We start from the raw sequence: 24,456 nt of genomic DNA, 5'->3' as shown, positions 1-24,456 counted from the left end.
GGTTCTATATATGCCATTAGGGTATTGACGCCGACATCCTCTACCATTGACAATAGCTGCATATCAACTGCAATCATTTCTCTAATCAGCACCGTGATTTTCTCACTCTGTCCCTTCTCGCACTGCTGCCAGCACTGGGTTGGGTCTCAGGGTGCCTCCCCTTCAGCACTGCACCTGTACAGCCAATGTAGCTCAATTCCACCTCGCAAATTTTGCATTTCATCCCCTTCTCATTTAACTTCTCAAAGTATTGCCATACAGATTTCGCTGCTGTCACTTCCCAGCTTCAGTCTTCACCAACTGTTATCAACAATGACGTTCGGAGCGCTTTAGAGCCGTGGCAAATCATTTGACAGATGCATATCTCCTCCTACTTACAACATTGTTGCATTAGTTATTTGTTAAATTTTTATTTGCCTTTATGACGATGATCAGGAGCTGTTAGTGGTAGTTTTGTGATTTTAACTTTGTAAAAATTGAAATTAAAAGTTTTCGGTTAGGATTTTTTTCTAAACATTAACGATCCCAAATTATTTTAAATGTCACACCCCTATGGCACATCCTGTGATCTCAAGAGACCAACAGATGAGTGAAAGTGAATAAATCGTCCCTCACCCATGCTAATAACACCCAGCATATCCCAAGACATAACAATAACTACAATGGATGTAGCTTTAGGAACAGCAGGTACCTTTAAAACGATTTTGGGACAGGTGGCTCGGAACAAGTTTAAGACTTCATTGTGCTCTGGGCTTCCTGGCTGAATGAGGCAGGAATGGCATGACGTGTTTGCTGGCATAGCATCCCAATGTTGAGGGAGACTGTCAATGGGTTGAGCTGGAGGGAGCACAGAATACAAAGTTAATGTCCTTAAGCTGACATCTTCATTAATTGTTTATATATATATATATATATATATATCAGGATCAGGATATATATATATATATATAAAATGCTGTGTCTATGCCATGTTTATCTTCTTGTTGGGGATTTCTAAACAGTGCATTTTCTGTATGTAAAGCACATTTGTGAACAACAGACAAATTGTATCTAATACTAATACTTGAGGAACTTAGCTTATCCCCTTGGTAAGTATGGTTAAAATACATTTTAAAAAAATCACGCTACATGGAATACACATACAGTGGGGCAAAAAAGTATTTAGTCAGCCACCAATTGTGCAAGTTCTCCCACTTAAAAAGATGAGAGAGGCCTGTAATTTTCATCATAGGTACACTTCAACTATGACAGACAAAATGAGACAAAAACATCCAGAAAATCACATTGTAGGATTTGTAATGAATTTATTTGCAAATTATGGTGGAAAATAAGTATTTGGTCAATAACAAAAGTTTATCTCAATACTTTGTTTTATACCCTTTGTTGGCAATGACAGAGGTCAAACGTTTATTTATGGTGGAAAATAAGTATTTGGTCACCTACAAACAAGCACGATTTCTGGCTCTCACAGACCTGTAACTTCTTCTTTAAGAGGCTCCTCTGTACTCCACTCGTTACCTGTATTAATCGCACCTGTTTGAACTTGTTATCAGTATAAAAGACACCTGTCCACAACCTCAAACAGTCACACTCCAAACTCCACTATGGCCAAGTCCAAAGAGCTGTCAAAGGACACCAGAAACAAAATTGTAGACCTGCACCAGGCTGGGAAGACTGAATCTGCAATAGGTAAGCAGCTTGGTTTGAAGAAATCAACTGTGGGAGCAATTTTTAGGAAATGGAAGACATACAAGACCACTGATAATCTCCCTCGATCTGGGGCTCCACGCAAGATCTCACCCTGTGGGGTCAAAATGATCACAAGAACGGTGAGCAAAAATCCCAGCACCACACGGGGGGACCTAGTGAATGACCTGCAGAGAGCTGGGACCAAAGTAACAAAGCCTACCATCAGTAACACACTACGCCGCCAGGGACTCAAATCCTGCAGTGCCAGACGTGTCCCCCTGCTTAAGCCAGTACATGTCCAGGCCCGTCTGAAGTTTGCTAGAGAGCATTTGGATGATCCAGAAGAAGATTGGGAGAATGTCATATGGTCAGATGAAACCAAAATATAACTTTTTGGTAAAAACTCAACTCGTCGTGTTTGGAGGACAAAGAATGCTGAGTTGCATCCAAAGAACACCATACCTACTGTGAAGCATGGGGGTGGAAACATCATGCTTTGGGGCTGTTTTTCTGCAAAGGGACCAGGACGACTGATCCGTGTAAAGGAAAGAATGAATGGGGCCATGTATCGTGAGATTTTGAGTGAAAACCTCCTTCCATCAGCAAGGGCATTGAGGATGAAACGTGGCTGGGTCTTTCAGCATGACAATGATCCCAAACAGCCTGCCCGGGCAACGAAGGAGTGGCTTCGTAAGAAGCATTTCAAGGTCCTGGAGTGGCCTAGCCAGTCTCCAGATCTCAACCCCATAGAAAATCTTTGGAGGGAGTTGAAAGTCTGTGTTGCCCAGCAACAGCCCCAAAACATCACTGCGCTAGAGGAGATCTGCATGGAGGAATGGGCCAAAATACCAGCAACAGTGTGTGAAAACCTTGTGAAGACTAACAGAAAACGTTTGACCTCTGTCATTGCCAACAAAGGGTATATAACAAAGTATTGAAATAAACTTTTGTTATTGACCAAATACTTATTTTCCACCATAATTTGCAAATAAATTCATAAAAAATCCTACAATGTGATTTTCTGGAATTCTTTTCCTATTTTTGTCTGTCATAGTTGAAGTGTACATATGATGAAAGTTACAGGCGTCTCTCATATTTTTAAGTGGGAGAACTTGCACAATTGGTGGCTGACTAAATACTTTTTGCCCCACTGTATGCATTGTAAATACCAAAGGGAAGAGTACCTGCAGACTTGTCGATGCGTCTAATTTTGAGGCTGTTGCCATGGGTATCTGTAGCAGGCCCGTCAGGAAGGGTGACCTTGTACATCTGCCTCTGGAAAGAGACCTCTACGTGGGGCAACTTCCTCCCCAGCGCCTGCTCCAGATGGAAGTTGGGGATGGGGTCAAAGCTCTGGTACTGCCCCCCTGGCTGCTGCTGATACTGCCACTCCACCATGTTGCTGGCCACTTCCACATTCCTGTTGAAGGTCTCTTTGTCCCTGGCCTTCCTCAGCATCTCCTGGATCTCGTTGACTGCATTGAGGACATCCTTGCTAAGGCCCTCGATCGTGAGCATAGCTTCCTCCTTGGAAGAATTGTATTCTATCCTCACACTCACTCCCATGGTGGTCTGCATGTCGTGGATGCACTTACGGTCAGAGTCAGACAAGTTGAAGATGGCGTCATCGGTGATGCTGTTGCTGACTTGCTCCTTCAGGATCAGGTCCTTGATCCAACGCTTGGCATGGTCCACTTTGGCCTGAGAGCCACCGCAGATAAGGAAGAAAGCTGGATCTACTTGCTGGCCCTCGATGACAAAATCCTCATCCTTTTGTGGCATGTCAGCTTTACTCCAGGTTAAAAATGCTGTACCAATATTGGACACTGCATTATTTAGACGCAATCTTAGGGTATTAGTCAATGGGAGCTAGTGCTAGTTAACTTTGTTTAGGTCTATGTGGCAGTAAATATTAGGGGGTAAAGAAAGGCCCACACACGGTAACATATAATGGTGCTCCACAATGCTTTCTCCCGGTGCAGGAAGAAAGCACTGGGGAGCCCACACACGGTATACCATGTGCTGGCCTTTCATTTCTTTATCAACATAATAAGGTAGCCCTTACATTTAATTTTTCCCCAGACGCTCCCCTTCTTTTGAGTGTCAACGTCTGTGCCCTCTTTCTTCACCATAGATTTGTGGAACTCTGTGAGCATGGCAGGCTGGAAGATGACCATCCTGACCAGCTGCAGTGTGTTTTGGGACTTCTGACCCACCACCTCCACAACAGCATCCAACATTGCGTCAGCCACCTGGCCCGCCTGTACATTGCCCTGACCTTCAATGAGAGAACAGGCTAGTTGCCACACCTAGCAAGTGTGGATATGAAGTTCAACAACGTGCAACATGTATATTATATTGCTGCAAGACATTGCCCAGCAATGAAACAAATATTTTCTGAATATGAATATGACTGTTAACCTTTACTGTCTAATGGAGGGCAAAGTTTAAAAAACAAAGCACTTAGCACAGCTAGTATTCAAGTGGGTCAAGTCAAGTTCCTTCAATCCTATGGATTCTCACTAGGGTTGCAAAATTCCAGTAACTTTCCCCAAATTCCCAGGTTTTCCCCAAAATCCCAGTAACTTTCCCCAAAATCCCAGTTAAACAATTCCCCGAATCAGAAAGGAACTCTGTCGTGGTCTCAACTTAGTGTTGAGAGTTAGAAATGTAGACTACGCAAGGTGCAATTTAGAAATTTGGTAGTGCCAGCTATCTAAACCTTGTACCTGACTATTCATTCCTGTTCTGTTTTGTAACTCACCTGTGCCGAGAGCAGGGAAGGAGATGGATGTGAGGTTATTCTGTGCACACATTTGCAGTGCTACTTTGACCGACTCCTGGATCTTCTTTGGGTCCGTCTGACCAACCAGGTGGATGATCTTCTTACACTGCATGTTGCCCGGCTGGGTAAGTATCACTCCATTGTTAGGCTGGGCTCCTGGAAATATACATTGTATACATTATTTGTTTTACTGTACATTGATTTCAGTAGGCAGAGCAGTGACCATATGTACTTGGAATTTAAAGATTCAGAACATTTCTAAGGGAGACTTTCCTGATTGTATACCAGGACAAGGAACATATATTGAGGCAAGTTTGTAGGTAAAATTTTATTTTTAAAATCCTAACGTATTTTTTACATTTTCATGACAGGACAGTAGGAAGCAGAGGCTAGGGAGACAGGTATGTACAGTTGAAGTCGGAAGTTTACATACACCTTAAGCAAATACATTTAAACTCAGATGTTCACAACCCCTGACATATAATCCTAGTAAAAAATGCACTGTTTTAGGTCAGTTAGGATCACCACTTTTATTTTAGAATGTGAAATGACAGAATAATAGTAGAGAGAATAATTTCTTTCAGCTTCTATTTCTTTCATCACATTCCCTGTGGGTCAGAAGTTTACATACACTCAATGAGTATTTGGTAGCATTGTCTTTAAATTGTTTAACTTGGGTCAAATGTTTTGGGTAGCCTTCCACAATAAGTTGGGTGAATTTTGTCCCATTCTCCTGACAGAACTGGTGTAACTGAGTCAGGCTTGTAGGTCGCACAAACTTTTTCAGTTCAATCATTAGGATTGAGGTCAGGGCTTTGTGATGGCGACTCCAATACCTTTACCTTGTTGTCCTAAAGCCATTTTGCCACAACTTTGGAAGTATGCTTGGGGTCATTGTCCATTTGGAAGACCCATTTGCAACCAAGCTTTAACATCCTGACTGATGTCTTGAGATGTTGCTTCAATATATCCACATCATTTTCCTCTCTCATGATGTTATCTATTTTGTGAAGTGCCTCCTGCAGCAAAGCACCCCCACGACATGATGCTGCCACCCCCGTGCTTCACGGTTGGGATGGTGTTCTTCGGCTTGCAAGCCATCTCTAGGAGACAGAACGCGTCTCCTTCCTGAGCGATATGACGGCTGCGCTGTTCCATGGTGTTTATACTTGTGTACTATTATTTGTACAGATGAACGTGGTGCCTTCAGGCGTTTGGGAATTGCTCCCAAGGATGAACCAGACTTGGGGAGGTCTACATTTTTTTCTGAGGTCTTTGCTGATTTCTTTTGATTTTCCCATGATGTCAAGCAAAGAGGCACTGGTACACCTCCACAGGTACACCTCCAATTTACTCAAATGATGTCAATTAACCTATCAGAAGCTTCGAAAGCCATCATTTTCTGGAATATTCCAAGCTGTTTAAAGGTACAGTCAACTTAGTGTATATAAAATTCTGACCTACTGGAATTGTGATAGTGAATTATAGGTGAAATAATCTTGTCTGTAAACAATTGTTGGAAAAATTCCTTGTGTCATGCACACAGTAGATGTCGTAACCGACTTGCCAAAACTTGAAAAACAAGTTATAATGAATGACTCCATCCTGAGTGTATGTAAACTTCCGACTTCAACTGTTTGTCTCTATAAGCTTGGCACATCTAGCCACTGGAATTTTTTCCCATTCTTCAAGGCAAAACTGCTCTAGCTCCTTCAAGTTGGATGGGTTCCACTGGTGTACAGCAATATTTAAGTCATACCACAGATTCTCAATTGGATTAAGGTCTGTGCTTTGACTTGGCCATTCCAAGACATTTAAATGTTTTCACTTAAGCCACTCGAATGTTGCTTTAGCAGTATGCTTAGGGTCATTGTCCTGCTCGAAGGTGAACCTCCGTCCCAGTCTCAAATCTCAAAGACTGAAACAGGTTTCCCTCAAGAATTTCCCTGTATTTAGCACCATCCAACATTCCTTCAATTCTGACCAGTTTCCCAGTCCTTGCCGATGAAAAACATCCCCACAGCATGATGCTGCCACCACCATGCTTCACTGTGGGGATAGTGATCTCGGGGTGATGAGAGGTGTTGGGTTTGCCAGACATAGTGTTTTCCTTGATGGCCAAAAAGCTCAATTTTAGTCTCATCTGACCAGAGTACCTTCTTCCATATGTTTGGGGAGTCTCCCACATGCCTTTTGGCGAACACCAAACGTGTTTGCTTATTTTTTTTCTTTAAATCAATGGCTTTTGTCTGGCCAATCTTCCGTAAAGCCCAGCTCTGTGGAGTGTACGGCTTAAAGTGATCCTATGGACAGATACCCCAATCTCCGCTGTGGAGCTTTGCAGCTCCTTCAGGGTTATCTTTGGTCTCTTTGTTGCCTCTGATTAATGCCCTCCTTGCCTGGTCCATGAGTTTTGGTGGGCGGCCCTCTCTTGGCAGGTTTGTTGTGGTGCCATATTCTTTCCATTTTTTAATAATGGATTTAACGGTGCTCCTTAGGATGTTCAAAGTTTCAGATATTTTTTTTATAACCCAACCCTGATCTGTACTTCTCCACAACTTTGTCCCTGACCTGTTTGGAGAGCTCCTTGGTCTTCATGGTGCCGTTTGCTTGGTGGTGCCCCTTGCTTAGTGGTGTTGCAGACTCTGGGGCCTTTCAGAACAGGTGTAAAAATACTGAGATCATGTGACAGATCATGTGACACTTAAACAAAGTCCACTTGTGTGCAGCCTAACTAATTATGTAACTTCTGAAGGTAATTGCTTGCACCAGATCTTATTTAGGGGCTTCATAGCAAAGGTATTGAATACATACATATGCACGCACCACTTTTCCATTGGATATTTTTTATAATTTCTTTAAACAAGTTTTTTTTTTTTTTTCACTTCACCAATTTGGACTATTTTGTGTATGTCCGTTAAATGAATTCCAAATAAAAATCCATTTAAATTACAGGTTGCAATACAACAAAATGTAATGCAACAAGGGGGATGAATACTTTTGCAAGGCACTGTAGAGGGAGACAGAGTGAAAGGTTCAGAGACAGAGAGGAAGAGCACAGACAGTTTGCCGAACAGAGGCTTGTTCAAATAGTCTTATTTTTTGATCACATACTCTTTTCAGATATAGAGGTTCTTACCGAGTTGTTGGCATTCAGCTACCACAGTCTGACCAGCCACATCCAGAATGGCCTTAGATACCCCTGGAGAAAGAAGTATAAGATGAACAGAAGGGTTATAAAAATTGTGTACGAGGAGCTTTATAGTTATCAAATACAGTGTAGCCATAATGTTCTGTAATGTAAAGTTAGTACCTATTATTTGCTATGTTAACAATTGTGTAATGTACAGAAAAACAGGTAAACTCCAGTGAAATGAGACAGAAGTAAGGTTAGATTTACCTGACTGGAGATTGAAGGTGTTATTGGAGGAGTTGACGATGACATCAGTGGTCTCCTTGGTGATGTCTCCTGTGATTACCTGTATAAGCACCCCTCCCATCTTCGTCTCATGCATCCCTGAGCTTGAAGTGATTTTAGAGAAAGGGCCTAGTAAAGAGGGAAGAAAAGTCAAGCCAATTACATAAGGGACCTCGGTCGATCCACAAAATGGATGCCTTTTAGACATGCACATTTTTAAGCAATGAACTTTAAAATATCTCTTCTTTCAACATTTATTTGCATGGAGGATATGTTTAGCCTATGGAAACCCTCCATTTCAGGCATTCAAATCCTATGACCTAAGAGCATTTAATCTGCATGTGTCAACCCTGTTACGGACACTTATTTAACTGCCTAACTATTATTTAAAAACATGTTTGAGATAAATCCAACATTGTCTCATTGATCAAATATTCCTTGTACAGATAAACTCACATATAATATCAAACTGTAAAGTTACCCATGGGCCTCTAACAGGCTTGACAATAACAGGGTGAAGATCAGTCATTACTCCTCATGGGGTGAAGAGCATGGGACTACCCATCTAGCACATCAAATTTGGAGACCCATATGTTTCTGAGAGCTTGGTGAGTGTGGTTGTCCTATGGTTATTTAGCATACAACAGTCCCATAACGTTTCATATAGGTTTCCTCGTTCTATTTAAAGTAATGTTCTCAAATTGATCAGAGAACGATAAGAAACAACGTTCTTCTGTGGGAATTTCAGTCATTTAACATTACGTTTTCTGCAGGTTTCCTCATGGTTCTTTTTAGTCATGTTCTCAGAACATTAAGAAAACTTACCATAAAAAAAACACAAGAAAACATTAGTAAAGTTCAAAGAACGTTCTAAGAATGTTGTTTAAAAACATATATTCTGTTTTCAGCATCAACAGAACTCTATCTTCTATCTTGTTAAGTGTGTTCTTAATGTGATCTTAATGAGTGCTTGTTTCCTTTCCCAGGGGTTGGAACCAAAATGATTTCCAATCGTTTTGTTCTGAACAGAAACCCAATTTTTTTTGTTTCATTCCACTGTTCCGACCAGGAAAATAAAGTTATGAACCGGTTCGAACCCAAAAGGTTTACAGGTTTATATCACATCTTACCTTAAGAAACAATAATTTGTCAAAATATACATATATGAATCTCGTAGTCCTCTATAGCTCAGTTGGTAGAGCATGGCGTTTGTAACGGCAAGATAGTGGGTTCAATTTCCAGGACTACCCATTCGTAAAACACATGTCGCTTTGGATAAAAGTGTCTGCTAAATGGCATATATTTAAATGGCATATACTATGAACATATTTAAATTGAATATATTATTAACATACCTTTACTCTGTTGACTGGATGCTGCTGAGCCCCTTGACGTTCCCGACTGGGTTGTGAACCTTTTTTTAAATTCATCAGTGAATGCCTGTGAGCAAAGGTAGAAGCAATTAAAAGAGGAAAACAAATTGCACCTTGAAGCAGAAAAGGGTTTTACATTTGACAGTAGTTTTATCGACTATATCACTCTTCCTTTCCTTTCCTTACCTGGATCGTCGGAGCATCACCTGGGTGGAGGATGAAGACAACCTCCTTCAGGTGCTTGGGGTTCCTCTTACTGCTAAACTTGAGGACTTCATCCAGCATCAGAGAGGCCACCAGGTCTTTGGGGAAGCCCAGGTTTCCCGTGCCGATGGCAGGGAAGGTGATCGAGATGAGTCCCTGATGCTCTGCCTCACCCAAGCACTCTTTCACGATCCCACTCAATATCTAGGTACATTTCAGTTAGACATCAGTAAGACGTGGTTTTATACTACATAGTACAGGGCTCTCCAACTCCTGTTCCTGAACAGCTACCAACCTGTAGGTTATCTAGCGCACCTGTTAAAATTACCTGGTTGAGGAGCTGAATCAGGTTAGTTACAACTGGGGTTAGAGTGAAAACCTACAGGACAGTAGCTCTCCAGGAACAGGGTTGGAGAGCCCTGACCTAGACATCCTACCTAGGGATAAGTCATTTCAAGTGTCGGACATTACATTACTTACATTTTATAGATATTTTATATATAGTGCATTTGGAAAGTATTCAGACCCACTAACTTTTCCACAGTGTTAGATTACAGCCTTATTCTTTCACTCGTCAATCTACACACAATACCCATAATGACAAAGCAAAAACAGGATTATGTAAATGTTTGCAAATGTATTGAAAATAAAAAAACAAATCACATTTACATGAGTATTCAGACCCTTTACTCAGTACTTTGTTGAAGCACCTTTGGTAGTGATTACAGCCTCAAGTGTTTTGGGGTATGACGCTACAAACTTGGCACACCTTCATTTAGGGAGGTTCTCCCATTCTTCTCTGCAGATCCTCTCAAGCTCTGTTAGGTTGGATGGGGAGCGTTGCTGCACAGGTAATTTCAGGTCTCTCCAGAGATGTTCGATCGGGTTCAAGACAGGGCTCTTGCTGGGCCACTCAAGGACATTCAGAGAATTGTCCCCAAGCCACTCCTGCATTGTCTTGGCTGTGAGCTTAGGGTCGTTGTCCTATTGGAAGGTGAACCTTCGCCCCAGTCTGAGGTCCTGAGTGCTCTGGAGCAGGTTTTCATCAATGATCTCTCTGTACTTTGCTCCGTTCATCTTTCCCTCGATCCTGACTAGTCTACCCGTCCCTGCCACTGAAAAACATCCCCACAGCATGATGCTACCACCACCATGCTTCACCATAGGGATGGTACCAGGTTTCCTCCAGATGTGACGCTTGGCATTCAGGCCAAAGAGTTCAATCTTGATTTCATCAGACCAGAGAATCTTGTTTCCCATGGTCTGAAAGCCCTTTAGGTGCAAACTCCAAGCGGGCTGTCATGTGCCTTTTACTGAGGAGTGGCTTCCGTCTGGCCAGTCGACCATAAAGGCCTGAGTGGTGGAGTGTCCGCAGAGATGGTTGTCCTTCTTTAAGGTTCTCCCATCTCCACAGAGGAATTTTGGAGCTCTATCAGAGTGACCATCGGGTTCTTGGTCATCTCCCTGACCAAGGTCCTTCTCCCCCGATTGCTCAGTTTGGCCGGGCGGCCAGCTCTAGAACGAGTCTTGGTGGTTCCAAACTTTTTTCATTTAAGAATGATTGAGGCCACTGTGTTCTTGGGGACCTCCAATGCTGCGGAAATGTTTTGTTTAATGTTTGGTAACCTCGACACAATCCTGTTTCGGAGCTCTACAGGCAATTCCTTCAACCTCATGGCTTGCTTTTTGCTTTGACATGTACTGTCAACTGTGGGACCTAACAGACAGATGTGTGCCTTTCCAAATCATGTCCAATTAATTCAATTGAACACAGGTGAACTCCAATCATGTTGTAGAAACATCTCAAGGATGATCAATGGAAACAGGATGCACCTGGGGTCTGAATACTTATGTAAATAAGGTACTTCTGTTTCTATTTTTTCATACATTTGTAAAAAATTATAAAAACCTGTTTTCCCTTTGTCTTTATAGGGTATCGTGTGTAGGTTGATGAGGGAAAAAATATATTTTTAGCAATTTTAGAATAAGACTAACGTAACAAAATGTGGAAAAGGGAAGTGGTCTGAATACTTTCTGAATGCAATGTACACAACAAATACAGTACAAATACACAAAAAATGAAACTATATATCCTTAGATAAGGAACAACATAATTTACCTTCTGTGGTGCTCCTTGTCCATTGTCCCAGTGAGGGGCAATGGTATGAAACACCTGCTTGCTCTTCAGGTTGCAGCCAGTGGTGACAATGACTTCCCCAGGCCTTCCGGCTGTGCCCTGTTGGTTTACCAGAGTCTGAAGTTGGGGGCCAGCAGCGGCGAGGATGGCATTGGAGACTGCACCATGGTTAAGTGCTAGGTCATCACCCACGGTATTGACCACAACTTCTGTCTGTAACAGTAAGATGATTTAAGAGTTAAACGTCCAATGTATTTGTTTACACATGGCAAATAAACTTGAAACAGATCTATGAAAATCTTCAAGTTGCATGTAACTGATTATAAACTGGATTGTCATTCAATGACAACTTGTACAGTGCCTTGCGAAAGTATTCGGCCCCCTTGAACTTTGCGACCTTTTGCCACATTTCAGGCTTCAAACATAAAGATATAAAACTGTATTTTTTTGTGAAGAATCAACAACAAGTGGGACACAATCATGAAGTGGAACGACATTTATTGGATATTTCAAACTTTTTTAACAAATCAAAAACTGAAAAATTGGGCGTACAAAATGATTCAGCCCCTTTACTTTCAGTGCAGCAAACTCTCTCCAGAAGTTCAGTGAGGATCTCTGAATGATCCAATGTTGACCTAAATGACTAATGATGATAAATACAATCCACCTGTGTGTAATCAAGTCTCTGTATAAATGCACCTGCACTGTGATAGTCTCAGAGGTCCGTTAAAAGCGCAGAGAGCATCATGAAGTACAAGGAACACACCAGGCAGGTCCGAGATACTGCTGTGAAGAAGTTTAAAGCCGGATTTGGATACAAAAATATTTCCCAAGCTTTAAACATCCCAAGGAGCACTGTGCAAGCGATAATATTGAAATGGAAGGAGTATCAGACCACTGCAAATCTACCAAGACCTGGCCGTCCCTCTAAACTTTCAGCTCATACAAGGAGAAGACTGATCAGAGATGCAGCCAAGAGGCCCATGATCACTCTGGATGAACTGCAGAGATCTACAGCTGAGGTGGGAGACTCCGTCCATAGGACAACAATCAGTCGTATATTGCACAAATCTGGCCTTTATGGAAGAGTGGCAAGAAGATAGCCATTTCTTAAAGATATCCATAAAAAGTGTCGTTTAACCTCTTAGAGCTCTAGGGGCGCTATTTCATTTTTGGATAAAAAACGTTCCCGTTTTAAGCGCGATATTTTGTCACGAAAAGATGCTCGACTATGCATATTCTTGACAGTTTTGGAAAGAAAACACTCTGAAGTTTCAGAATCTGCAAAGATTTTGTCTGTAAGTGCCCCAGAACTCATTCTACAGGCGAAACCAAGATGATGCATCACCCAGGAATTAGCAGAATTTCTGAAGCTCTGTTTTCCATTCTCTCCTTATATGGCTGTGATTGCGCAACGAATGAGCCTACACTTTCTGTCGTTCGCCCAAGGTCTTAGCAGCATTGTGACGTATTTGTAGGCATATCATTGGAAGATTGGCCATAAGAGACTACATTTTCCAGAGGTCCGCCCGGTGTCCTTTGTCTAAATGTGTGCGTAATCTTCAGGTGCGGTCATTTTCTCCTGGGATTCAGGAGAGAAAGCATGTGTCCAAGAACGATGTATCAATGAAGAGATATGTGAAAAACACCTTGAGGATTGATTCTAAACAACGTTTGCCATGTTTTCAGTCGATATTATGGAGTTAATTTGGAAAAAAGTTTGCGTTTTGAGGACTGAATTTATGGATTTTTTTTGGTAGCCAAATGTGATGTATAAAACGGAGCTATTTCTAATACACAAGGAATCTTTTTGGAAAAACTGAGCATCTGCTATCTAACTGAGAGTATCCTCATTGAAAACATCAGAAGTTCTTCAAAGGTAAATGATTTTATTTGAAGGCTTTTATGTTTTTGTTAATGTTGCGTGCTGGATGCTAACGCTAATGCTAACGCTAAATGCTAACGCGAAATGCTAACTCTAGCTAGCTACTTTTACACAAATGATTGTTTTCCTATGGTTGAGAAGCATATTTTGAAAATCTGAGATGACAGTGTTGTTTACAAAAGGCTAAGCTTGAGAGATGGCATATTTATTTCATTTCATTTGCGATTTTCATAAATAGTTAACGTTGTGTTATGCTAATGAGCTTGCTGATAGATTTACACAATCCTGGATACAGGGGTTTTTTCATAGCTAAACGTGACGCAGAAAACGGAGCGATTTGTCCTAAACAAATAATCTTTCAGGAAAAACTGAACATTTGCTATCTGAGAGTCTCCTCATTGAAAACATCTGAAGTTCTTCAAAGGTAAATGATTTTTTTGAATGCTTTTCTGTTTTTTTGTGTAAATGTTGCCAGCTGAATGCTAATGCTAAATGCTACGTTAGCCATCAATACTGTTACACAAATGCTTGTTTTGCAATGGTTGAGAAGCATATTTTGAAAATCTGAGATGACAGTGTTGTTAACAAAAGGCTAAGCTTGAGAGCTAGCATATTTATTTCATTTCATTTGCGATTTTCATGAATAGTTAACGTTGCGTTATGGTAATGAGCTTGAGTCTGTATTCACGAACCCGGATCCGGGATGGGGAGATCAGAAAGGTTAAAGTTTGCCACAAGCCACCTGGGAGACACACCAAACATGTGGAAGAAGGTGCTCTGGTCAGATGAAACCAAATTTGAACTTTTTGGCAACAATGCAAAACGTTATGTTTGGCGTAAAAGCAACACAGCTCATCACCCTGAACTCATCACCCTGAACACACCATCCCCACTGTCAAACATGGTGGTGGCAGCATCATGGTTTGGGCCTGCTTTTCTTCAGCAGGGACAGGGAAGATGGTTAAAATTGATGGGAAGATGGATGGAGCCAAATACAGGACCATTCTGGAAGAAAACCTGATGGAGTCTGCAAAAGACCTGAGACTGGGATGGAGATTTGTCTTCCAACAAGACAATGATCCAAAACATAAAGCAAAATCTACAATGGAATGGTTCAATAATAAACATATCCAGGTGTTAGAATGGACAAGTCAAAGTCCAGACCTGAATCCAATCGAGAATCTGTGGAAAGAACTGAAAACTGCTGTTCACAAATGCTCTCCATCCAACCTCACTGAGCTCGAGCTGTTTTGCAAGGAGGAATGGGAAAAAATGTCAGTCTCTCGATGTGCAAAACTGATAGAGACATACCCCAAGCGACTTACAGCTGTAATCGCAGCAAAAGGTGGCGCTACATAGTATTAACTTAAGGGGGCTGAATAATTTTGCACGCCCAATTTTTCAGTTTTTGATTTATTAAAAAAGTTTGAAATATCCAATAAATGTCGTTCCACTTCATGATTGTGTCCCACTTGTTGTTGATTCTTCACAAAAAAATACAGTTTTATATCTTTATGTTTGAAGCCTGAAATGTGGCAAAAGGTCGCAAAGTTCAAGGGGGCCGAATACTTTCGCAAGGCACTGTATATGGTACCTCAACATCAAAAGGGTTCACTACACAAAAATATTGGATCTTCTGATTTTTATCGTCATGAAATCTAAGACATTTTTAACTAAGGTTATTGAAATGTATACAAACAAAGTGAGCCAAAGTAACATTGGAATTTACCACAGCATCTTGGATATTCCCTTTCGTCAGGGTAATAGCCAGCCCCTCTTTTGTCTGCACACTTGAACCACTTGTGCGTTGAACCCGATTACCAGGCTGGCTGTGTGTAGCTATGGTGGGTCGATTCTCTCGTGGATGACTAGTCCCATGGCTCCCAAACACCTTCTGCACTGCTGCCTCCATAGCCTGGACTGTCTTGTCATCATTGTTCACCAGATGGATCTTCTTCAGAGTGTTCTCCCCAAACTTGTCATCACAGTGTTCTTTAACAGCTTTGACGATGGTGTCTGCACACAGGGTCAGAGGAAAGCCTAGATTCCCGGAGCTAATAGCAGGAAGCGCCACATACAGGCAGTTGTGGGTCTCTGCTAGATCCAGACTCCCTTTCACCGCCCTCCTCAACTGTCCTATGGCCTTCTGGCGGTTTGCCTGGTCAAACCTGGGTCCCACTGCATGAATGATGTGCTTGCAGCGGAGCTTCCCTCCTGCACCAGTGATGACACTGTCCCCTGGCTTGAGCTGACCCTTGTTCTTGATGATCTGGTTGCACTCATCCTGCAGTTGAGGGCCAGCAGTATCCAGAAGAGCTCCTGCAAGACCTCCACTGTGCTTCAGGTCCAGTGCAGCGGCATTGACAACAGCGTGTACAGAATATTTGCACATGTCTGCTTTGCAAACGGCTATCTCCACCCCATCTGGTGTTTGAAGCTGGTAGGTAGGTTTCATTCCTCCTCCTGCTAGCTTTATGCCTTGTCTGCCATTGCCATCATACTCTTCTTCAATCAGCTGGACCACACAGCCTGTCTGAATCATGACTGTGTCAACATACATGGGCTCATTGTCCTGGAAGAACTTCTTTGCTCCAGGCTTGGAGATTCTCAAGGCGTCAAAGAATGTGGAGGATAACAAGTTTTCAAATAATGCCTTGCAATCTGTTACGTGAACTCTGGTGCCACTCAGGTAAATAGCCTCATCCTTGAAAGAAACTTTAACTCCACTATCTCTGACTTTATCAGACCAGGCATCCCTGTGTTGTTCCTGGATGAATTTAACAATAGCCTCAGACTTAACTTCGATAGTTTCATCAACATGAGCATTTTGGTGTAAGAAATCATCCAATTCATTACAAACTAAGAGAACAGTTTCCTTGTAGCCAGACACTACCACTTGTTGTCCTGAATAATCACCTGATGTCTGGACCATAACTTTCCTGAAAGGAGTGTTTGAAGCTTCCTCCAAACGTTTGGCAATATCCTTCCACTCGGACATCCTCAGGAGACCGGAGTCTTCTACATTTATGTATTGAGAAAACAAAAGTGTATGCAGTTGATGTTCTGCTTCGCACAGGGCCTCCTCAGAGACAGCCAGAAGCTGCACTCCTTTTCTCTCTATTTTTAGTGCTGCATTGATGCGCTGTAAGGTCAGAAGGGAACTGGTTAGCTTTTCCTGGTTTTCTTCCTGCAGGAACTCAAGGACGTAGTGATCCAATTCCACTAGCTTTTGTTTCAGGGCTACTACTTCACCTGCAAGCTTTCTGTTAGCACACAACACCTCTTGCATCAACCCATAGATGGTCACACTCTGGCTCTCTTGATTATACGTCAGCTTCAACTCTGGGAATTCACCAACAATCTTGTCCAGCAGGCCGCCATGCAACAGTACCTGGTAGATTGATGGAACCAGAGGGAACTCCTCTGTTATGCTCATCTTCTCCCTCTTGATTCTTCTAGAAATCCTGTCCATGATCCCATCCAGTGTCTGCCTGAGCCGGTCCACATCTTCTACCAATCCTACCACTGCCAGAACACCTCTGGTCTCTTCATGGACTACCATCACGGCCTCCCCAGACACTGCCTTGAGGATCTCCCCTTCAGACTCTTCCCATGCAGTGTCCTGAACCTGGAGCTCCAGTGATTTAAAGTTAGACAAGGTTTGGATTAAGGCAACTTTGGTGGTGTCCTTCCATTGTTGTAAGTGCTTGGGTTTCACACCCTTCTGTTTGAGTAGAGATGGCAGTGGGCTTAACTTGATGGTAGGTTGTTGGAAGTCTACATTGCAGAAGTGTTTGCTCATTTCCTTGTGGATGGTCTCTGCAGCTTCCTGGTTGTCACAGAGGTATCTCCAAATTGCCTGGTTGATGTTTTCGGTGAAGGCAGAAGGGAGTTTCAATGTGGGTCTGTCTTTGCCGTACAAGGCCGTTCCCAGAGAATCATAGAAGGGGAAAGCCTTGAGAGGCTGCTTCTCGATGTAATGTGGTTTCTCTAGGACTCTGTGAACAGCTAATAAAAAACACATAATATTGGATTATTCCTCATACATTATGAAATATAATTTTGTCATAACATATATAACATAACTATGTAGTACCAAGGACGGCAGAAGTAGGTGGCGGCAGGAGAGGCTGCTCTACCGCACCTTTGATGTGTTAAAGGAATAGTCATTGAACTCTGGACACTGACTGTAGACCTAACTTCTCACATATAGCCAAATATAAAATAACATAATGGAGAATTAAGCATTTATTGCAGAAGAATTATACACCAATTGTTAATTTTGTCTTAGGAATAGGAGGGAGAAATATGAGCTATTTTTTCCACCATCTGAATGCACATGTGCCTGTAAACATGCTATTTTAAGCGATTTTGACTTATATAAAATCTGACAATATTTAATCAAATAAAATGATGCATCCAAGACAAACTTATGAGAAACACGTTAGATCATTCACAGCCTTAATTTCCTTAAGAGGTGAACATTTGCACAGGATGAATCCTTCCGTGTTCGATTTTCATCCTTAAAAGTAATCGCTCTGCGAGAATCAATTTGTTAAATGTATTCTTGTAGGTACCGATTCAGTTAGTCTTCTAGGGCAACAAGGTATGACCGAAGAGAAACTGCATATAGCCTACCTAACAAATAGTAAATCATTATTAGTAGAAACATACCTAAATAAGGCGTACATTTTTTTTGCCCCTGCACCCTATGGAAAAATCATTCTGCTTTCTCTTAGTACTGTTTTTACCTTTAGGATCTTGAAAGGTGAGGATTGCTGATTGGTCCTCTTCATTAATTTCAGCGTCTTCCACCTCCTCGCCCCCTTTTCCAAATAACAGTTGGAGGTGGTCTGAACTAACATTTGGATTTATGTTTTCAACTTTCACTTTTGTGGTGAGTTCCAGGAGTTTAACAGATAGTTGTTTCTGTCTGAACATCCTGTTGCTGGTGCAGCTGGTGATGAAGTTCTCAGTCTCTGACAAATAAGATAAGTAGTAGAGTATGCTGATGAGATATGGCCTTGTTTTCAAGAGATACTAAGTCATAACATTCAGTAAATAGTTGGTGTCTTTGATGACGTGTTGTAATGTAAAGGATACAATTATATACCTCTCAAAATGGTATTTACATTTTAGTCATTTAGGAGATTTACAAGCAGTAAATTCTATTACAGGTAGACTCCGCGAGATTACGTAAATGCACAAAGTAAACATATTGGGTGGAAGAGCAAGGCAAAACTTCTCAGCTGTTTTAGTCCCGTAGCTTCCACCTTGTAGCAGTGTGATGTGAACCTGTGCGCATGCGCACATAATCTGTGAATGTATGCGAGCAAAGTCTTGCATCGCCCTCATCGCAATATCTGCAGTGCTGCTCATGGCAATGTCATAATGCTGATTCTATCTTTAAGGTGGAAAAACAACAAATCATTCTTATTGTTTACCTTTTCCATTTTGGAAAGTCACCACAGCCAAGCCGGTGTCTAGGACAGGTGTCAGGATCTCCAGACTGAAGGTTTGAGTTGCAGTAGGAGAGTCAGAACCAGAGGTGTTATACGCACTCAGGATGTTCTCTATCAGCATCTCCAGGAACTCCTTGTTCATGCTCTCCTCAATGTTCCCCAACACGGCTGAGGTGGACACCAGCTTTTCCTCGGCTTCCATCGGTTCAATCTCCATCTCTGTCTGTGGCTCAGTAAGGGGAGTGTGTCCATCTCCAACCCCACTCGTTGGTAAGTCTTTTGAGTCAGTAGCATCTGAGAATGATAAGACCATGTATTTTTGGAGGTTTACGACTACTTTGTTGATTTCTACAACAACAACTGTAATACAACTTTATCAATGTATTATTAACCACTGCTGAGCCAAATCAGTTATAGTATGTTAACTTAACCATAATATAGAATGCAAACGTTTGTGTCGTATAGTTAAACATTATATATTTATGTATAATTCTAGAAAACATTCCTTTCACATACACTAGTGGTTCCCAAAACGGGGTACTGCGACCATTTAACCCTTTCAAATGTTATTGCGAACAGCCCAATAAAAAATCTTTACTTTAAAAAAATAAAATCAGGTCAGACACAAACCAATAGGAATCCCCCACAACCCTGCACCACTTGAGAAATGCTGAGATATTATTTTAGCCTACTAACCAACAGCTTGCTTTTTGAAGCCTAGTAATTCCTGCTGAGCATCAGCCTCTGCCTTCCTCTTAGCTGACGCCATGAGCTGGCTGTCAATTGGCTCCCTATAACCTGCTGAATTGTGAGTAACACTTTCCTTAAAGCCTGCAGGTGTTATGCTTTATAACATGTAAGCATGTAAGAACATACACTGAGTGTATAAAACATGTAAAGAATACCCCCCCCCTGCTCTCAGAACAGCCTCAATTTGTCGGGGCATGGACTATACAAGGTGTCGAAAGCGTTCCACAGAGATGCTGGCCCATGTAGACTACAATGCTTCCCACAGTTGTGTCAAGTTGGCTGATGTCCTTAAGGTTGTGGACCATTCTTGATACACATGGGAAACTGTTGAGCATGAAAAACCCAGAGGTTCTTGACACAGACCGGTACCCCTGGCACCTACTACCATACCCTGTTCAAAGACATGTATATGTCATGTCTTATAATACCACAATTTCTTGTAATAACACAAACGTTTGCATAGTATGGCATGATGAATAGTTTAATATATATATTTTTTTATTTAACCTTTATTTAACTAGGCCAGTCAGTTAAGAACAAATTCTTATTTACAATGACGGCCTACACCGGCCAAACCCGGACGATGCTGGGCCAATTGTGCGCCGCCCTATGTTACTCCCAATTACGGCCGGTTGTGATACAGCCTGGATTCGAACAAGGGTGTCTGTAGTGATGCCTTTAGCACTGAGATGCAGTGCCTTAGACCGTTGCACCACTCGGGAGCCCAATATGAGTGTTTAATATTGCCTGCCTTGTTAGCTGCCAAACAACTATAGATGTTTATCAAAAAATGAAATGTTTGATACTTGCCTGAGGTGACAGGAGACTGTGTTTCCTAAATATAAAAAAATATTGTGTTATGTATTTAATACAGCATTGAGATTGGTCAACGTAGTCACATGATTGGCTATAAAATTGTCACTTAAAACTTTGAAAATTCAGAACAAAGACTAGGGAACTGGTAGTGCATCTGCACAATCTGGCTGTAAGAGAGAAGAATAGCCTATGGTTCACAATCAAGACACTACTGACCTTTACATTCTTTGGGACATCATCTGATGGCAGACCAATGGTCAGTTTCAGCACCCCTCGATCCAACCTGATCTCGTGCTCCTGCTTCTCAAGAACTCTATGCCTGACTGTGCATGGGACAGAAAATAACCGCTACTAATGATGCAATGTTCAAAACACATTCAGCCATGAATAACAATGTCATAACAATGTAAGGGATAGTTCATAATTTACTGGGGAGGGGGTCCAAAATAGGGGAAGGTTGTCAAACTTTTTACTTTGCTTTGGGGAGGGTTGTGTGTTTATTTTTTATTGGGCACAGTGGAGGGTAGCGTGTTTTTTGCCTGGTTTACATCGTTTTTCAACCACTCCACAAATTTCTTGTTTACAAACTAGAGTTTTGGCAAGTCGGTTAGGACATCTACTTTGTACATGACACAAGTAATATTTCCAACATTTGTTTACAGACAGATTATTTCACTTATAATTCACTGTATCACAATTCCAGTGGGTCAGAAGTTTACATACAATAAGTTGACTGTGCATTCAAACAGCTTGGAAAATTCCAGAAAATGATTTCATGGCTTTGGAAGCTTCTGATAGGCTAATTGACATAATTTCAGTCAATTGGAGGTGTACTTGTGGATGCATTTCAAGGCTACCTTCTAACTCAGTGCCTCTTTGCTTGACATCATGGGAAAATCAAAAGAAATTAGCCAAGACCTCAGAAAATAAATTGTAGACCTCCACAAGTCTGGTTCATCCTTGGGAGCAATTTCAAAAGGCCTGAAGGTGCCACGTTCATCTGTACAAACAATAATACGCAAGTATAGACACCATGGGACCACACAGCAGTCATACCGCTCAGGATGGAGACGCTTTCTGTCACCTAGAGATGAACGTACTTTGGTGCAAATCAATCCCAGAACATTAGCAAAGGACCTTGTGGAGATGCTGGAGGAAATGGGTACAACATTATCTATATCCACAGTAAAACAAGTCCTGTATCAACATAACCTGAAAGGCTGCTCAGCAAGGAAGAAGCCACTGCTCCAAAACTGCCATAAAAAAGCCAGACTACGGTTTTCAACTGCACATGGGGACAAAGATCATACTTTTTGGAGCAATGTCCTCTGGTCTGATGAATCAAAAATAGAACTGTTTGGCCATAATGACTATCGTTATGTTTGGAGGAAAAGGGGGAGGCTTGCAAGCCGAAGAACACCATCCCAACCATGAAGCACGGGGGTGGCAGCATCATGTTGTGGGATGCTTTGCTGCAGGAGGGACTGGTGCACTTCGACAAAATAGATGGCATCATGAGGGAGGAAAATTATGTGGATATTTTGAAGCAACATCTCAAGACATCAGTTAAAACAGTTAAAACATGGTCGCAAATGGGTCTTCCAAATGGACAATGGCCCCAAGCATACTTCCAAAGTTGTGGCAAAATGGCTTATGGACAACAAAGTCAAGGTATTGGAGTGGCCATCACAAAGCCCTAATCTAAATCCTATAGAACATTTGTGGGCAGAACTGAAAAAGCGTGTGCGAGCAAGGAGGCCTACAAACCTACTCAGTTACACCAGCTCTGTCAGGAGGAATGGGCCAAAATTCACCCAACTTATTGTGGGAAGCTTGACCCAAGTTAAACAATTTAAAGGCAATGCTACCAAATACTAATTGAGTGTATGTAAACTTCTGACCCACTGGGAATGTGATGAAATAAATAAAATCTGAAATAAATCACTCACTACTATTTTTCTGACATTTCACATTCTTAAAATAAAAGTGGTGATCCTAACTGACCTAAATTATGGATTTTTTACAAGGATTAAATGTCAGGAATTGTGAAAAACTGAGTTTAAATGTATGTATGGTGTATGTAAACTTCTGACTTCAACTGTAATTTCTTCCATCCTAGCCAGATTTCCTCATCTGCTTGCATACCCCTCCCTTATATCAAAGTGTTATGGTACTTCCCTTATAGGGCTGGGCAATATGGCCAAAATATCACATCATATGGTCTTTTTCAAATTTGACAGTATTTTATGTTTTTGATTAATAAAAGTTCTACATTTGCTTTATGAGTAGTGCGTGACCCTTGGGTGGCAACACATATATTCTAAATTATTTCAATGGGTCTTTCTCCACTTGAATTGTTTTATACTGTTCAATTCAACTTCACCCTACAATAATTTATTCTGCATTTCCTGCACTCATTTAATATTCCCCAAATTAAAATCCATTGTAGCTGATTTCCTGGTGTTACATTTTTTTTATGTCTAACAATAAAAATCTATTATTTTTTGTGTCTTATAAAACATGGGGGGGGGGGTCGAATAAAACCACCGCGGCCAGTTGGGGGACCCTGGTCTATTTCATTGTGGTGTTGAAAATGAAAACGCTAACCATGATATTGAACAGTGGAGGCTGCTGAGGGGAGGACGGCTCATAATAATGGCTGGAACGGAGTTAATGTGTTTGATACCATTCCATCGATTCCACGGCGGCCATTACCATGAACCCATCTCCCCAATGAAGGTGCCACCAACCTCCTGTGATATTGAAGTGCCGGAAGTCGGTATGCTTTGTTTATTGGATGTGTGGTGCATTGGCACAGAAACACAGAAATGTGATTTGATCCCTCAACCTTCTGGCCCGTAGCCCTGCGTGTCATCAGTGCCACAAAAGAATGCTGTGTAAAATTCGATATCCACGTTTATAAACACTGGGTCGCTACCATTATTATGTGTGGTTGTAAACATTATTTTGAGTTAATCATATGATGGGCAGGGTAGGCACAAGTACATTTCGAACTTCCTTAACAACATTGGTTGAATGTCATCTCTAACCAATAGGTGATACAGGCCGCGTAAAACAAGCATTTACAATTGCTATAACTTACCCTCCTCAGTTTTGAACCGCACTACTGCTTCTTGTCCATCTTCGTATTCCACAAGACAATCACCACCGTCAGACTTTTTACTTTGGAAATATTTTATCAACTTGTTTTTCAGTTTGGGAATATTGGGATTCCTCTCCAACTCAACAAGTAGGGCAAATGCGTAGGCTTCTGCCATCCTGCCCGAACAACTTCAAATGACGAACAACACATCTATTCACTGTAGGTGCGGTAGCGGGTAGCCTATCAGTTTAGTTTCGCTTTTGATTCTGGTGAAACCATCACCCTATTTTATCCTTTGCATTGTCGTCTGAAAATTGCTTTATTATTGAAATGAATAGGCCTACACTTGCAACGTGTATGAACACTTTCTTACAGTGTGCATACTTCAAACTATTAGTATTTTTTTGTAAGCCTATTTGAGTGCGTATTTCTTTGCATACAAAAGGGGGCGTTTTTAAGTTTCTTCTTTCTGATAACTTTCACTGGTTTCCTTCAAAGTTGCACTATGCAGAAATCGCTACGCCATTTCCTGGTTGCTAAAATTCGAATAGTTTGCCTCATTTCAGTTTGTGACAAAACAAGCAAGTATAGAATCATTGTACCATCTAAACCGCTGTGAAATATATTTTCCTTAACCAAAAATATTGTACTTTCAGCTGTTTGAACGTAAAAGACGCAAAAACAAAACTTAAGAACTGGAAGCATATAGATAAAGCATCCGAGCGAGAGAAACAGTGCCCCTATTTCTCAGTATGTGTAGCCCATCTTCGTTTGAATGTTATTAAATGACAAGACAGAAGCATTGAGAGTAACATTCTTGTTCAGTACATTGCA

General features: G+C 41.5%; 1 protein-coding gene across 3 annotated transcripts in view; it reads right to left on the bottom strand.

Moving 5' to 3' along the window:
* parp14rs1 (poly(ADP-ribose) polymerase family member 14-related sequence 1) overlaps positions 1 to 24,081 on the bottom strand; it is a 29,124-nt gene extending 5,043 nt beyond the window's left edge. Inside the window, exons 1-15 of one of the 3 annotated variants that reach the window (XM_021624357.2) lie at positions 23,623 to 24,081; positions 20,736 to 20,842; positions 20,514 to 20,538; positions 18,936 to 19,247; positions 18,243 to 18,470; positions 15,221 to 17,499; positions 11,589 to 11,819; positions 9,452 to 9,673; positions 9,248 to 9,332; positions 7,875 to 8,021; positions 7,614 to 7,676; positions 4,454 to 4,630; positions 3,755 to 3,967; positions 2,874 to 3,497; positions 692 to 837 (exon numbers count right to left, since the gene is read on the bottom strand). In XM_021624357.2, coding sequence (XP_021480032.1) covers positions 692 to 837; positions 2,874 to 3,497; positions 3,755 to 3,967; positions 4,454 to 4,630; positions 7,614 to 7,676; positions 7,875 to 8,021; positions 9,248 to 9,332; positions 9,452 to 9,673; positions 11,589 to 11,819; positions 15,221 to 17,499; positions 18,243 to 18,470; positions 18,936 to 19,247; positions 20,514 to 20,538; positions 20,736 to 20,842; positions 23,623 to 23,797 — 5,034 coding nt within the window. In that variant the 5' untranslated portion in view covers positions 23,798 to 24,081. Of the gene's footprint in view, positions 1 to 691; positions 838 to 2,873; positions 3,498 to 3,754; positions 3,968 to 4,453; positions 4,631 to 7,613; positions 7,677 to 7,874; positions 8,022 to 9,247; positions 9,333 to 9,451; positions 9,674 to 11,588; positions 11,820 to 15,220; positions 17,500 to 18,242; positions 18,471 to 18,935; positions 19,248 to 19,649; positions 19,829 to 20,513; positions 20,539 to 20,735; positions 20,843 to 23,622 lie in introns of those variants that run through there. The other 2 variants (XM_021624359.2, XM_021624358.2) reach the window with 2 other exon arrangements.
* Between the last annotated feature and the right edge of the window lie 375 nt (positions 24,082 to 24,456).

The sequence above is a fragment of the Oncorhynchus mykiss genome, chromosome 12, assembly GCF_013265735.2.
Source record: "Oncorhynchus mykiss isolate Arlee chromosome 12, USDA_OmykA_1.1, whole genome shotgun sequence".
Taxonomy (NCBI): domain Eukaryota; kingdom Metazoa; phylum Chordata; class Actinopteri; order Salmoniformes; family Salmonidae; genus Oncorhynchus; species Oncorhynchus mykiss.
The sequence above is the reverse complement of the archived record's forward strand: the minus strand, read 5'-3'. Positions and strand labels throughout refer to the sequence as shown.